We start from the raw sequence: 17,351 nt of genomic DNA on the forward strand, positions 1-17,351 counted from the left end.
TATTGAACTTGCTTTTACCACTGAGTCGAGGCATGAGGAGAGGACCTTGGGAAAGAGGTTGGGAGATATCCTCTCGTTGACGTCAGAAATCAATTATGAATCTTATTGGTTAATACAAGCGCGCGCAAATTTCTAGTTTGTGACATCACGACGAGAAAGATTAGTCGTTGGGCAGAAGAGAGTCTTGTTGACGACTGTTTGAAGATGCTCAACCTTTTTGGAAGGGACAGGTATATTTAACTCGCAGAGTGGGTAGGGAAATAAGAAAGTGCTGTTACTGACGAAGAAGGTAAATCCTCTCAATTGAAAGAGTTATTTTAACCATTGCTTTTCGTGGATTTTACGTCGTGGCGAAAACTTAGGTTTCCCTTTTGTCAACGTTGTATGCACTTGTTATTGCGTGGAAAAACTTCCTTCTTAAGTTATGATTACACCTTTCTGGCAATTCCTGGATAATTGCAAGTGCTCAGCTATGAGAAACCTATGTTGCACATCTGCGAGTTCAGGTTTGAATTTCAGAATTTATTTGTATTAACGCATTTCATTAATAATTATTATTCTTCAAACAAATTTCAAATTCACGAGAAAAAATCTTTTGCAGACATGTTTCGACATGACTCATGCCATCATCAATTTAGTGCGTTGTATCCGTTGAGTTTGTTTTTAAATGTTATATGCAAAAACGTTACATTAGTTTAAATAAATAATCGTGTGCGCAAATGTAATACTTTGAAGGTCAATTCACGTGAACAAACAATTAAAATTCTCCTCCGGGAGGATAAAGTACCTTTTTCTTTGGACTGCTGAAGTATAACACTGGACTGACGAACAACCCCTACCTTGTTTTTTCCCAATTATACCAACGGCCAAACAGAACAAAAGAGATATCACAAGAAGTGAATGAGATTATAGAGTTCAAACATTGCCCGAAGCGCGGGAAACGTGAGTGACCGGGCACCGATTGAGTTAGGTTTTACATCTGATTGGTTAAGAGAATGGCGTGAGTTTTTTTTAACCAATCACAGAGCGTAGTGAAGTAAAGCGAAACCAACGCAATTGAATATTGTTTAGACACTAACTACAGCTAATGACAGTCAGTTGTGTGTCCAAGATGGCTTCTTTTTTTGAAGAAAAGCCTTGATTCCTTCCTGCCCATCACGAAGCTTCAGGTTCTCAACCATCACTGCCTCCGCCTCTCTGAAAAGCAACAAAAATTAACAGCTACGTGAATATAGGAAAAAAAAAAAAAAGCTATGACTCTAAATTCCGTTTTAAGCCTCACCAGGGTCATTTTCTCCTTTTAAGATTATTTAACTTCTAGTTCTAGACAGTAAAATGAAAAGCGCTCCTGTACACTTAATCATTTGGTATAGTAAGTTAGTGTTACTCCCTCCTCTAACAAGATACAAATCTTAAGCGATTGACGTCTTGTTCATTTGCGTTTTCCCGCTCTTCGGCAGTGATTCGCTTTCAATTCGAGATCTTATTGGTTTATGGTGATATTTTCCTTTGTTCTCGTTGGCAATTGGAAATACATGGTTTCGTTTTGACAAAACTCATTTGAGAAGCGCTCTAAACTGGAATTATTCAATGAAGTTGCAGCAACATAAATAGATTCTAGACGTTCAAAATGTAAGTATTACAAATCTTAGTGGGCCTCGTAGCTAAAAAACATCAAACAGTAGTTTCAACCGACCAAGCACCACATTTTCGCGAGAAATTTTGAGAAGATTTTTGTCATTCTTAGCTAAAACTCCCATATAAGCTTGATCCCGTCCTCTCATGGTTTGTGAGTAGAAACATGACTTTCCCATAGCTACAACAGGCTGACTTAATGAGGTAATCTTTGTAGCAATCGCATTGACTTCTTTTTCTAGTTTTTCCTAAGGTACAACCTTGCTAAGGAGGCCAGACTTAAGAGCATCTGTTAAATTGGGAAATAACACAATATGGTTGTTAGTTTGATATGATCCAGCTTCCATCAGTAGACTGAGCTGTTGGTGTGACTAGCCGTCAACCGCAAAATAGATACATTCTTACTGAAGGGGGGGGGGGGGGGGTAGGCATAAGGAGGAGGAAAATGTTCACATCGCAGGGATCTAAACCATGTTATCCTAAGCCTTCTCTCTCAATACACTAAGTGAAGAAGACCTAAATAGAGATACAACTGTCACTTAAAAATCCTAAAATATCTCTAGCCAGGAAAAATGTCTTTACCATCTGCACTAATAGGGTTGCCAGTAAATAACATTTCTAATGCCACTTTTCTAGGTACAGCACGAGCCAAAGCAACTCCAGGAGTAGAACAAAATAACCCAATGTTGACACTAAAAAGTGAAAAACAACAACCAAACAACAAAATAAAACAATGTAATGATTTATAAAGGCTTTCAAAAACTATGAATTCTTAGACTTATGAGATTTCTGCAAGCCTTGTTATTCGTGCTGATTTCATGTACAAGCGATGTAGGTGAAGATGGACAATGTAGACATAGTCTTGTAGCCTTTGCATGCAGTTCTTGGTTTTCCTTGATCATGAAGGCACCTCAAGCAAATTGAGGTATTCAGATAGTTTATGGAATACACTCCAAGCTGTGCCCATTTTGGTTACCATGGTGAGTATAAAACTATATTGGACATTTCAAATTTAGTGACCTGTCTTCAAATAGGTCAAGTAACAGGTTGTAGTAATTATATTTCTTAGTGTTTGTGGTCTATTATTAAGAATTTTCATAAAATATAATTACATAATGCTCCTTTTTTTTTTTAATTTGCCTTTGTCTCTTTAGCTACATGTATCTGGCTTCAAGCCATAAAATGTTTGGCTAACCTCCAAAAATGATTGGCAGCCATACTATTTATTTCAGGAACAAGTGGTGTTTTCTACAGTTTTTCTACAATTTTCTATATTGTACAAAGTGTCTCTTCTCCTTGAAGTCTTGTTTTTCTGTGCATACTCACCCTGGTGTAGCAAATTGTGAATTAGAGGAGGCCACTGCAATATCACAACTGGCTACTAATTGGCATCCTGCAGCAGTTGCAAGTCCTGTAAATTATATAAAAAATGAACCTTCAATAAATTACAAAAAACTACTCTGTGAAAGCTGCAGAGCGAAAAGATTAATAACCATGGAGGCATATATGCATTTATTTTGTCTTTAGTTAATCAACCATTTTCTTGGTATGATCAACCACAATTCTGTAAGGTTTCTCTTACTCATACGGAGTACTATACAGTTGGTTCAGAGCAACTTTATTGTTTTGATGATTTAACCCTTTAAGTCCCACTGGTGACCAAGACAGAATTTCTCCTTACACTATCAGCACTATAAAAAGCAGACAAGTAATGAGAATAAAGAAATATATAAATTAGGGCATTATTGGTTGATCCAATTTTAAATTCTCCAAACTAACATAAATTGTATGAAAGACTGTAGGGAGAATTACTAATGGATTCTTGAGATATAAAGGGTTAAAGTGGCTCTGAACCCATGGCCCTTCCTTTACTGTATGCAATCACCAAAGAATTGTGCAAGAAATAAAGAGAGCACATTGACTAGGAAACAAAAACTTTCTCGCCAATATTCCTGCCCATAGATGTCAAAATGCACTTGCATTCATTTGAATTCCTATACCTACCATTCACTTGTGCTATGACAGGAACAGAAATATCCTGAAATATTTGAATTAAATTTAAACAAAAATGAATTTGTGTTTTATTGTTTAGAGGTTCTAAACTAATTATTTTTGTTTTCTTTTCAGTAAATTTTGAACAATTTCTCTGTGTGTTACTACAGAAATGACAGAAATTTAGTAACAATTGATGCTATCAGGTATAGTAGATCAACCTTTTCTCCCCAACCTCAATATGCATATTCTCCATACTGTTCTCTGTTCATTTCCTAAGGTACTGACAAAGAGAATTTGTTTGACAATCAAGAGTTTCTTTGGTTGGCAATCATTTCCTTTACACTTGTGATGTTAATGTGAGATTAAGGGGTGATATTGTAAGGAAAAATTAGATCTTAGTCACTCTTAGAGGTTTAGGGAATAAAAGAAAAACTGAGTACATTAAATTACACACCTGAACAAGTGTCATGACTTCAGTGCAACGATGAAAGATTTGGGCATGATGGTCAGTTCCTTCTTCTTCTGTCTGCAATTTGTAATAGAAAAAATTCTCATTCAGTGCTCAATACACTTTGCGGGCCAGTTTGAATATTTTAAAACTACTTCTGAGGACTAGATTTGTAGTGATAATTGTCTTAAAATTTTTTGAAAGGGTAGCCTGCTCCTGCAAAACATAACTTAAATGAACATTTTTTTCACACCAAAAGAACTTGTAAGGTGATGATCAACTACAAATTGTTGATGGTAAAAGAACCTAAGAAGCAAATTTAGCTTTTTAAAGCGCACCAAAGCAGTTTATATACCATTGATCACCAACTTCAAGTCCTCTGCCAAACCAACACAGCTCAGCAACCTAGTCATTTTGCTACAAGAACTGTGGCCTTACCAGTTCTTTAAGGTCATGTCCAGAGGAAAAAACACCTCCATTGGCAGACAAGACAATAACTCTGAGTTCAGAGTCTACATTTTGAAGTAGGTTTGACTTAATTGCATCCAGCATTTTCAAGGAAAGGGCATTCCTGAAGGGAAAAAAGGCACACTATTATTAATAGTAATAAATTAATAACAATTTTTCACATGGCTTCAGCATCCGCACAATGTTCCCAGCCAAACAAACAGTTTCTTTCACGTGCAAGCACTCATGAGTTTCATTTCTCTAGTTTTAGGGTAATGATTGAAGGACTTTGTATAGTTATTACCACTCATTCAATGGTTCCATATGACTTGGCAAAGCGTGTAAGAAAGTAACACGAAATCTGCAGCCTCAAAGTGATTGCCACAGTAACAATTATGAGTAAGTGCTTTACCTTCGTTTTGGATTGTTTAGTACAATTCTCCTTATGCCATCTTCTTGACTGCAAATCGTGAGACTCTCATCTTTTGTTTGACTCAGAAACCTCTTGCTTAACTGAAGAGCAGCCAGAGAGTCATATCAAAAGTCAAATGATAAGCTTAAGATTTTTATTGCGTGACAGCTGATAACGGCTAAACACAAATTAACAATCATGTATAGAAATCAATGGCAAGTAATCAAATTTATTTAGTTTACTATCTACAAGATTCTACAAAATAACAGATTTATGTTCTCATTTTATATTTTTCTTAACAGCACAATTTTAGAATACTCAGCTAACTAACTATCTACAAGGAGTTATATTATACGCTGAATTGTACATTGTATTTTGATTGGTTCACAACTATGATCTCTCGGACGACAGACGCACGAAAGGCATGTTTATGAGTAGCACTCCTATGAAGTGCGGTCTAGAACAGATATAATTACCTGGGCAGTCAGAGATCTCTTAAAAGGAACACGTCTACAGACCGATTGCAACATTTTGTTCGTGTCGAAGACAACTTATAATGAGTGTCATGTAAGCCTCATAGTATGTCCACACGGAGAAGATGGCGGATATTCTGATATAGTCAGGTGAAATTGTTGCGTGGGACTAGGGCTGGGAAGGAAAAGGACCTCGGGGCCATTTCTCGAAGGTGCCGGTACCTTAACGGGCCGGTAAAGCTGTTCTGTTAACGGTCTTGGTATAGTTTCGAAAAGAAGTAAGTCTAATTTACATTTAAACAAATTTTCATAAAATTCAGGGCCGTGCAAGGAAAGATCCATATTCATATTTTCTGCAAGGAATGGTGGAACATATGGCAGCAGCCGAGCATTCATATGTTTAGTATACTAAACAAAATTCACAAAATTGCCATCTCCGAGGTGAACTGGGACGACCCAATTGATTACCAAGGGACATGATCATTATTTTATCCTGTAACTTGGAAATGACCGTTGAACGAAGCATCGTTACTTTTTAACGTTATTTGCTCAGTTCCATATTAAAACAGACAACCTTTATTCGAAGAGACATTGGCAAAGTGAAGAAAATTGTTACGCAAACGCGTCGACGGGTGGTCGTTGTTAGAGCTGTTTTTCAGCTGCTGTTTTCAGCTGAGAACGCCGGCCATTAGTTCGGTGGCAAATTTTTGGCGTATCCAAATGTTGCGACATCCAAGACTCGCATTTGATAGGCTATCTGTGGGTTTCTTTGACTATTGACCAATCAGAATGTCTGGTTTGTTACTTCTTTGCTTTGAAGTAACCCACTTTCGCTTTGAATTACCTTAAAACTGCATTCATCTTAACCAAACAGAACTGAGTAATTTTTTTCATGTATATTATTTACTACGAAATCAAACAAAGTGCGGTGTTCGTGCTTATGATAATTGCATAGTTGTACGTGTTGTGCGAGTGCGAAGGTGACAATATATTGCAACATAGTGCAACATCTTTTATAGTGAAATCCGTTTCTAAAAATTGTTTGATTCTAAGATAACTTTCTTATGTAAAGTCAATCGGCGAAGAGACATTGATAAAGTGAAGATTATTGTTCAACAAGTGCGTCAACGAGTTTTTAATTAAGGCTTGTCGAAATTGGATCCGGCGTGGGTATCCTCAAGGGCAAAATGTTCCAAATCTTTTTAACAATTTTTACTCTGAGTTAATACCACTCGTCTGCTTTGTGTAAGTTTATTGTTTTTTGAGGAAATCCTGACACGTTCTGGCTCCATAGAAAACCAAGGATACACATTGTTTTGGGTGAAGCTACTACATTTAATATTGTAGTGTTTTTTATCATTATTGCCGCAGTTTTCTCCAATTTTTTCTATGTAAATATTTTGGAGTTTTACGTTAGTATCAATTAGCAGTTTTACAATTGATTACCTAGGGGCATGATAATTATTCTATCCTGTAACTTGGCAATGACCGTTGAGCGGTCGAAGCATCGTTGCTTTTTGACGTTATTTGCTCAGTTCCATGTTAAAACTGACAACCTTTACTAGAAGAGACATTGGCAAAGTGAAGAAAATTGTTACGCAAGCACGCCAACGGGTTTTTAACTAATGCTTGTCGAAATTGGATCCGGCGTGGGTATCCTCAAGGGAAAAATGTTTAAAGTCCTATCAATTATTCTTATTCTGGGTAAGTACCACTCGTCTGCTTTGTGAAAGTTTATTGCATTTTTGGGGAAATTCTGTAGCCCTTCACCAAATGAATCCAAATGAAAGAGAATCTAGATTGTCATTCATCTGCTACGTGATGTTCAAGCGAATCAAACTGTTGAAACGTTGTGAACTTTACTCGCTGTGTATAGCAGGTAATTAGTGTTAACAACTGGGTTGAAAACGTAAATTAGCCACCGTAAAGGGTAAAAAAGCTGACGTTTCGAGCGTTAGCCCTTCGTCAGAGCGATTAGAGGAATTATGGGAATTATTAGGAATTATTTACACACAACCCATAATTCCTCTAATCGCTCTGACGCAGGGCTAACGCTCGAAACGTCAGCTTTTTTACCCTTTACGGTGGCTAATTTACGTTTTCAACCCAGTTGTTAACACTAATTACTTGCTATACTCTCCCACCGACGCAGCACCACAGTTTCTTTAGAAACTTACCCCTTTACTCGCTGTGCAGTTTAGTTGGCCCATACCATGTTTTTTGGAAATTGGTTATATTCATATCGAAAGGTATCCTTGGGTTGATTTTTATCATCTTCGAAGGAAGTTTATATGAGATATTTTCATTTAACCACATTTCAACGTTTTTTAATAACTTCTTTTTTACATTTGACTCGTATAAATTGGGTGTTACAGGGTAATTTAGTTGATAAAGGAAATTGGCCACCGTAAGGAGTTTCAAAGCTGTCGTTTCTAGGGTTAGCCCTTTATTAGCCCTTCGTTAGGCATTCGCTTTGACGAAGGGCTAACGCTGGAAATACTTGTAATATGATCGGTCACATTTGTAATATGACCAAACTTGTAATATGATTGGTCAGTTTTGACGTGATGTTGTCAATGATATATATGACTCAATTTCTTTCTCTTCCCCATGTTAGGTCGTTAAGTTCGGTTCGTTTGTTGTGTAATTGCAAAAATTTCACCTCCTTTTTTTATTCCTAATAATATACATGAAAAAATTACTTAGTTCTGATTGGTTAAAATAAATGCAGTTTTCAGGTAATTCAATGCAGACGAGGGTTCATTAAATCAAACAAAGTGCGGTGCACGTGCCTATGCTACTTGCATAGTTGTACGTGTTGTGCGAGTGCGAAGATGACAAAATATTGCAACATAGTGCAACAACTTTTATAGTGAAATCCGTTTCTAAAAATTGGTTGATTCTAAGATAACTTTCTCATGTTAAGTCAATCGGCGAAGAGACATTGGTAAAATGAAGATTATTGTTCCGCAAGCGCGTCAACGGGTTTTTAATTAAGGCTTGTCGAAATTGGATCCGGCGTGGGTATCCTCAAGGGAAAAATGTTCAAAGTCCTATCAATAATTCTTATTCTGGGTAAGTACCACTCGTCTGCTTTGTGAAAGTCTATTGCTTTTTTGGGGAAATTTTGTAGCCCGTCACCGAAAGCGACTCGCTTATCAACCAAAACTTTGCATGTTTGATAATGTAAAGAATAAATATGTTGGTCCTCAGTCAAAAGTTCACATAAAATACCTGGGCGTTCTCATTGATCACAATCTCTCTTGGAAATACCACATTGATTCTATTGTAAAATTAATAAAAATGTTGGGCTACTTGCAAAGCATGTATAAGTCACTAATTAATCCTTATTTAACCTATGGTCTTGCTGCCTGGGGTCAGGCATGCAAGACTTATCTTAACAAAATTCTAATTCTTCAGAAAAGAGCTGTCTTCGTACTTCGCGGACTGGCATGACCATGCAGTTCCTTTATTTCTCGAAGCTAACGTGCTTCCAATAATTTTTCCATATTATGAGTCCGTATCAACCTTAATGTACGATATCAATAATGATAAAGCCTCAGCAAACATGTTAAATTTATTTCAGAAAACGTCTGATATTCACTCATACAATACACGATCGTCTACGTCATCATTTAAGAGTCAGTGACTTCTTGTCTTTAATTTGTGTTTTTCATGTACTTATCTTAACTTTCCAGCAATTTGCTGGGCAAACTATCACTTTTCTTTTTTTGTACAAAGAACAAAGAATAAATTTTAAAGAATTGAATAAATTAAATTGAATACTGAAGTGGCTCGTTTACAGAACCTGTTTCATGTTACGTTTGGACGTGACGACGAAGTAGCAAGTTGCAAATAAAATATCCGATGAACTTATTTCACGCACTGACTTGTCACGGAGAATTTTGGGGAGTGCTTCTGAAACCACACCTCAAGCACGCGACAGCTCACAGTTTGACGAAGCTATCGTGAATATTATCTGAACAAATCAGTATAAGAAGCAGGAGAAATGAAAACGGTGACCGAGCTATTTATACTCCTACATTCATCCTAGGTTTCCTGACATTTTGTCGTGCTTACTGAAAATGCCCGCGTGCCCAAAGCTGTAGTTAAATGCAGATACTCTTATTTTTAAATAATTTCCTATGCATGTAAAATTTAAGCTTAGATGATCAGATGGTAACTGTAGCTTTGGTTCAGTGGGAAGCGCGTAAATCAGCTCGTTTTAACCGAAATAACTACAACTAATAGAATAACCTATAATGGTATAAATTGTGGCTCTAATTTCTGCTTGAGCGTCTTTGCTCCGTGGAAAGTATTTCGTAAATGAACTTATTTTTTTCTCAACGACCCAATAACTGATGGTGATCTTTCCTTTTCAGCCGGCAACTCATCTGAAGTCAACTTAAATGGTTGGAGTGGATATTTTTGGAGCCCTAATTTTCCCAAAAACTTCCCAACAAACAGAACATCCACATGGAATATCACGGTACCCAGTGGGAAAATTATTAAACTGATCTTTTTGAACTTCACCCTGGTAACAGGTGAAAACGATGACTGCGCTGAAGCAGCATCAACGAGTGCCCGTGTTTTTATATCATACGTGTCTTCACATGATGGAAACCCTGGTAACATTAAGATTTGTGGTCAAAAGCTTCCTCCTCCTGTTTACTCAGATGGAAACTTCCTTCAAGTGACATTTGAATCCCGCGCCACCGTAAACAAAGGATTCAATGCATCTTTTGAGGCGATAGATAGAGATACACGTAAGTGTTTTTTGTCGTGTATATTTTGATATTTTTATAAAAAATAAAGGTACTCTCTCTGTCTCTCTCTCTAAGGTGGTTTGTGGTGTTCTATCCAAAAAGGCCTTCAGCGTGATGCTGTCAATCTGACAGCCCCGGTACTTTGTTCATAAGGAGCCTCATGACTGGTGAGAAAGAGAGACAGACATAGAGACAAACAGACAGACAGACACACAGAGGGACAGACAGAGAAAGAGAGAGAGGGAGACAGACAGACAGAGACAGAGAAAGAGAAAGAGAGAGAAGCTTTAATCGCACATTTCATTATCGCAAATAAACGAAAGCTCGATTTACGTGAACTCAGTAATTACAGTAGATAAGAGACATTGTCCTGAACCTCACGTAGACTTTTTAATTTTTTTCAGTGTGTCCTACAGATATGATCCTCGATGAAACATCAGGTTCTTTCTCCTCTCCCTTTCATCCAAGAATCTATCCAGCCGACCAGAGATGCAGCTGGAAGATTATAGGGAAACAAGGATACCGTGTTGAGCTCACAATACCAGATTATCATCTTGAACGTTGTGTTGGCGCCGCGTGCGTGTGGGATTATATAGAAGTTCAGAATAGCTTCAGTTTTGTAGCGCTACCTGGAAAACTATGCGGCAAACCAAGGTTTATTCCTGTAAAATTTTATTCACTACACGAAAGCCTGAGGGTGCTGTTTGTGTCCGATCATAACAATGGTTTTAAAGGATTTGGGGCAACTTACAAGCTGTTGAACTACAGTCCTCCAAGTAAGTAGCATATATATATGATCGTCAGTCCGTCTTTTCCATGAAACATGCTTATGCAGCATCAAAATAAAAAAATAGCTGCAAAAAGAGCAAATGAAAAAATGATTCAATACAGTTAGAATAGAGGACGCCATTTTTCAAGAAAGTGATTTGGGGTTAGTGGAATATGTTATAGCGAATCATATGCCTGGTCATTAAGTCTGCCTCCATGAAAGAAGAGCTGTTTTATATTGTTAGTATGAAGCAAAAATTTTAGACATACGGGTCACTTTTCGGATGGTTCCCTTGCTAGCTAATCCCATTAAGGAGGTTTTGCGGTTTTGGCTATTTTTTCCAGAGCTATAGCTATTTGTGACTGCAAAATTACAATCCTATTGAGCACTTTTGTGCGGATTTCATTAGTTTAACAAGGGTCCATTACCAGCTGCTGTGTCCGCAGAGACCACGCTCGAGGCCCTCGAAAGAGCAGCTGTTAATTTAAGCAGATACTAGAAGATGCGAATGCCAAGTTCATGGCGTTCATAAATACTGTAATGAAATAAGTGTAGTTTACTCTGTATGCTGCACTTGTCAACACTGTATCGGATCGATCAGGGTTTTAATAACTGGGATATGAAAATGTATCGGTTTTGACAGTTTTGCATGCGGTTTTCGGTTTTGATCGAATTTTTTTTTCCGGTGTTTCGGTTTTGGACGATTTTTTCTACGGTTTTGCGGTTTCTAAAAGGCCTCAATGCCTCCCTCATTAAGAATATCTGTTAAGGTGCCTTCCCTCTCGAGTGACATTCGACCGGAACAAAAGAGGAAGGAATGATAGCTTTTTCTCCTCTCAGATATTTCAACGGAAATATTTTTATTCCAGTTTGTCCAAAGGAAGTAATTCCTCTCTCTGGTAGCGGAAAGATAAGCAGCCCGAACTACCCAATGAGTAACTACACCATGTCTACCAATTGTACATGGAAAATAACAGGATCTGCCAGTCAAAAGATAAAGTTTTCCTTCACTGACTTTGCCCTTAGTCCATGTGCAGCCGATTGTAATTCGGATTCTTGCTCTTGCTCCTATGTTGAGCTTTACGATGGTGGCTCAACAAGCTCTCCTTTTCTAGCGCGATTTTGTGATGGATCGATCCTGAATGAGACTTTCTCTAAGGGACACGAAATGTTCGTGAGGTTCCATTCGGGAAAAACAGTTGATCGGGGATTTGAGGCAGAATATTATGTGTCTTACGATGGACAAAAAGGTAAGAAATTAGAAAAATAGCCCTTAACACTGCACATTATGAATGATTTTTAAGCTCAATTAAATCTATGAGCACAAAGCTAGACTACTTGTAGAGCGACTGCGTGTGAATGTGTGTGTGTGGTTTTTTTTTTTTACTGATACGGTCTTACGAAAGAAACGAAAGAAGAAGGGTTGCAAACTCGAATAGGAAGTTTAGGTGGGAAAGGACAGGGTCGAATCCTGTTCCTTATCGTCTTAATCTCCTCTTGATCAACATTTATTTTTTCTGGATCCCAGAATCTGTCAGTTTTGACCTTGCGTCTTCCATGGATAAAGCTGCAAGTGTGTATGTCCTTCTTTCCTAACTGAAGACAGCAAGTTTACCCGAAATGGCGATAAATGATGCTTCATTTTAAGAAATCATCCCTGAAAAGATAACAACGTAAAGAAAATCAATTCTGCTATTTATAGTAAATGCCTTTAATTTTACTGTTTAAGGTAAGAAGTATTGCCAAAGGAAACCGGATCTTGTCGCGGCCATTTACGGAGGCGACGAAGTAATCCGCGGAGTCAACGAAACCATCATGATGAACGCATCATTATCATACGACCCTGATGTCGGACAAGGCAACCACTCAGGAATGAGCTTTACCTGGTATTATGGTGAGATCAATTGTAACCTCTCCGGACGGGGTTGTAAAACAAAAGATGTCTTCACACGAGTAAACGAGTCAACAATCCACTATTCTAGGAACGCCTTTGGTGTACAAATGATCTTAAATACTTCAGCCATGTCTCCAAACAAGACCTACATAGTGAAACTGGTCGTGACCAAGGACTGTCGCAATGCAAGCGCTTATCAAATCATCCATATAAAGAATTTTAACCCCTTTCAAATATCCCAAAGGTGCGAGTTTTTTCTCTTTGGTTGTTTTATTTTTCCTTTTTTATTGCCCTTTTTTCAGATTAAAGGTGAAAATTGAACCTTAATTGTCTCTGCAAGACCTTAGGTTCTCATTGGATCACTGAAGGAAAACAAAGGAAACTTTACAGCTCCCCTATTTGCGTAATTTCAGCCTCTCTGTCGAGTGCGCCCCAAAAGATACGTCCGAAGTCGTTTATGGTTCACTTCCACGCTCAGCTACTCAGCAGGGAACGTGCCTGTCTCACAAATTAAAAATAACAATCATTTATGATATTTGTTTTTCAATGTTTTTATATTTTCAGTTTCCTTATAAACCATGGACTCAAGGTCGTCAGTCCGTCAGTTAAGCTCAGTGTCCAGGCGCAATGCCACGGATCACAGTGCTCTGAAATATCTTCCTATGAATGGATTCTCTACGAGCTCTACAGGTCCAATTCGTCAGTTGTATGGAGGAAGCAGGATTTACAGCCTATCACCGATACGCCGCTCGGTTCAAGCTACATAGTAATCAAGGAAGGATCCCTTACTGGTGGAAAGAACTACCGCTTGAAACTATTCGCGACAACTAGAGACGGTTTACAAGGGATGAGTGCTTACGACTTCACCACCGCGTTACCCCCTACAGGGGGGATATGTGGGATAAATCCGTCAAGCGGCATCTCACTAAAAACCGATTTCAACCTGACTTGTATTGACTGGAAAAGTGATCAGAATCCTCTGTCCTACAAATTTCATTATCAACTAGAGAATGGTGCGCGCAGCATGCTATATCAAGGCTTGAACAACAGTGTTATCTCTTGGCTACCGTCCGGCGACATTTTAACAGACTATTCTATAAAGCTCATTCTTACAGTGACTGATAAAGTCGGTGCGTCTGCCCCTGCCGTTTACCTATTGGTCAAGGTAGGCTGTTAATTTCTGATAGCGCAGTTTTCAATTGACAGCCACTCATAGCAAAGGTCTACGTGATTATTACCAATGAAGACCTAAAGTAAAAACAGGCAAACTATCAGTAGCGCAGGAAAACACGGGCGACCATAGAAGAGCGTCCCGACTAATATGTGGCCCAGACAAAGAATATCCTGAAAGACTTCTAGAGTTAAAATGGGACTCTTTAGAACTGAGAAGGCAATACCTTAGCCTAGTTCAAATGTATAAGATTATATTTGGTCACTGTGATATCAACTCCATTATTACTTTCATGTTATTGGAATAACTCGAACTAGAAGTAAGCATGAGTATAAAATAAGGCCTAAAGTTGCTCGTACAAATTATTTTAAATATTCTTTTTTTAATAGATATATTAACGATTGGAACTGTTTGCCTTCTGAAGTAATGTCATCCCCTAGCCTTCAGTCTTTTAAAGCTTCACTAATTAAGTACCTCCGCTCATAATTACCCCAAATACCAGTTTTTTTTAAATTTTTTTAATTTTTAATTTTTATTTTTGGAGGGTATGTCTTAGCATGGGAATTTAGTTTCCCCCTACTACCGTCCTGTCAACCATTTTTGTACTTTTGTTCGATGTATGGTTACGAACTGTGATTAAAGACCAAGTTTTTCGTTTGGCATCTGATCGGTTTAGAGCCAAGTTGTTCTTGGTCAAATTCGGCAAACTAGCATCAGGGCATTTTATCAATCTTCTTTCCAAAACCCGTTTAATTTGACTCAAATCATCGAATAATAACCATATAAGAAGACTGAAGTTGGTCTTTGATTTTCCTTAGGTTAAGCCTCCACAGTCTTTGGGAATAAAACACGTCTCTGGCATTCTCACAGCAAATGACAGCTCATTTAATGAAGCCATTAACAATGGAGACTTGGATAAAGCTGCACAAATAGCAAACTCTGTTCTCCAAATTATTTCAACTGATACTAAAATGGATTCACAAGATAAAGCTAGGGTAAGCAAAGCTTACAATAGTACACAATTTACATATAAGTTGTAGTTAGTTACTACTGCTCATTACACTGGCTAGCAAATATGACAACAGTAAAGCTCCTCTACTCCTGTTTGTTCCGGGCCATCTCAGTGATGATTCCCCATGTGTGATTTAAATATATCAACACATTTGTCACGCATTGTAGATTCAGTTTATAACTCAAGACACTGAAACGTACAAATCTTCTTGTGCTTGCAGATTCAAGATTTAGTCATCAAGAGGATTGTCTCGCTGAAAGTGAAAAGCATCTCAGCGCTGCTCCAAAGCTCCTCTGTGATTTTTTCTGCTCTACGGGTGGCGGAGAAAGTGTCTCACAAGTCACTGGTGAGTTAATTGTTATGAGCAGCTCATAATGCATTTGGAAGCAGTGGGCTGTCTTCAGTAGTTTCATGTTCAATTCCCTGAAGGATATATTCAAGGTTTCGTTCGTAAAAATAATAGCGTCTAAATGACACTTTCGAATTCTGGTGCTGGTTTTAACTCTGAATAGTCAGTTCAACTCTGGTCTGATTGAATAGAATCAATTTGGTAACTTTTACCTCGATAGCATACAACCAAAACCCAAAGGTGACAGTGCATTACATCCGCAATTATGGCGAGGCGTAATTCCTCATTCGACCTCAAAGCCTTACGGGGACTTGCATTATAACTGTCGAAAAGAGGCGATAATCGATCGAAAGTCCCTCTTCATCGTGGAAAAAAGGATAAAATGGCCATTTATGCAATTAATTGTTGTTTTAGTGTTTCTTTAAGAAAAAAACGCTGTTTATTTGTTGAATTCATATGTGTAGTGTAAGGGTGCAAAACCAACTGAACAATCGGCACATCCTGTAGTGGTAAAAAATAATCGAATATAAACGTTTTGTCGCACTTATAATTAACACTTAACAGGAATCATCCCTGACTGCTATTCGCTCGATGACCTCACTTCTCTGGAGGACTTCCTATTCTAAAAACGTAGCTGAAATTCCTCTGGTACCTCAATCTGCACACAACTTAGCTTTGTGTCTTGAAAACGTGGTAAAAGCAGGAGCAGTGAGTGCGTCAAGTCATGAAAGTTTAAATATCCAGGAACAGGTATCAATCAGATAGGTTTTCGAAACTATAAGACGTATTTATGTCAGCTTATGACGTTTAGTCTACGTTAGCTATGTAAGCGAGTGAAGACACATTTCAAAAGGTTTTCATTGAGAGATGAACTCACTGTACATCTGGCCATGCCTTCCTGTCGTGTATCAATCATCGGTTAACACAATAAAAAGTTTGGCTTGTGAAAGGATTATTTTGAAATTGTACAACAAAGTTGTAATCAGTGTTGGCCGACCACAATGATTGTAATCAGGAGAATTTGCTACCAGAAAGAATTCTTATAATTGTTTTTAAATGATACTATACATTTGATTACGGTTGTTTGGGAGCGATAACGAAAATCTCCCAAATGCGACTAAAACTGCCGCTAAAACTGCAATTAATTGCGACTAAATGCGGCTAAAATTGCGACTAAAACTACGACAACACACACGCGAGAAATCGTAAGCGTAACTTGCTTACGACTGATTAACGCTAAATGTCTCAGCGCGCACGCGCTAATTGCACGACACGCCAGTCTGGTACTTTCTTCTTAACAACGGTATAAATGTCTTTCTCAGCAATGCCGATGGCATAAGAGGACTTATCGTCCTTTAGATCTAGCAATCAAAGACGTAAGGTCTAATGCAGTGATGACTTAGCGTTCGCTCTAAAGCATGGACGTCTTTACTGGAAGCATTTCATCACCTATAATATATTTGTTTTAGATTTGATTAAGTTGCTTTTGTTCTTTGATATTTCGTACAGGGTAAATCATTGGTAAATACTTCTATGAAGGTCCTTGGTGAAGTTTCGGCCGCAGTGCTGGCTCTGAAGGTGCCGGATGAAAATATGACATCGATCACAACGAGAGAACTGTCCATGACATTAGGGCGACACACCCCTGAGAGACTTGCAGGGTTGGAGATAAAAGGAGGAAATGGTCGGTTCATTTTCCCGCCGAACAGAACAGAACTAGTTCCCAAAAATAACGGAACACGTTTCGTTGATATTCAGGTAAGAGCACATTGTGCAATATTCTGGATCTCGCTCGCAAGAAGCCTTTTACCAATCTTGTTAACACCAAGTTGATCTTACATGAATGAGTATGAACTCGTTTAAATTTTCACTAGGATTCGCAGAGAGCTTCCCTTTTCTAAGTCATACACGATTTTTTTTACAACTGATTTGAGGACTTTGGTGACTATCATGACATGAATTAAACAACCGCTATACTTG

At 38.1% G+C, this 17,351-nt stretch overlaps 1 protein-coding gene and 1 pseudogene across 1 annotated transcript; one reads left to right on the forward strand and one right to left on the reverse strand.

The window, feature by feature from the left end:
• Window positions 1-501: 501 nt before the first annotated feature.
• LOC136281333 (enoyl-CoA hydratase domain-containing protein 3, mitochondrial-like) lies at window positions 502-5,507 on the reverse strand (annotated as a pseudogene).
• A 4,079-nt stretch (window positions 5,508-9,586) lies between these two features.
• On the forward strand, window positions 9,587-17,272 carry LOC131793969 (sperm receptor for egg jelly-like). The gene is made up of 11 exons (XM_066166602.1): window positions 9,587-9,620; window positions 9,793-10,176; window positions 10,581-10,952; window positions 11,815-12,195; window positions 12,675-13,089; window positions 13,404-14,004; window positions 14,829-15,005; window positions 15,243-15,368; window positions 15,936-16,121; window positions 16,881-17,129; window positions 17,246-17,272. Exons 1-11 carry the CDS (start codon window positions 9,587-9,589, stop codon window positions 17,270-17,272), a joined length of 2,952 nt encoding a protein of 983 aa, XP_066022699.1.
• The last annotated feature ends 79 nt before the right edge of the window (window positions 17,273-17,351 follow it).

Source organism: Pocillopora verrucosa, chromosome 5 (genome assembly GCF_036669915.1).
Source record: "Pocillopora verrucosa isolate sample1 chromosome 5, ASM3666991v2, whole genome shotgun sequence".
Lineage (NCBI taxonomy): Eukaryota > Metazoa > Cnidaria > Anthozoa > Scleractinia > Pocilloporidae > Pocillopora > Pocillopora verrucosa.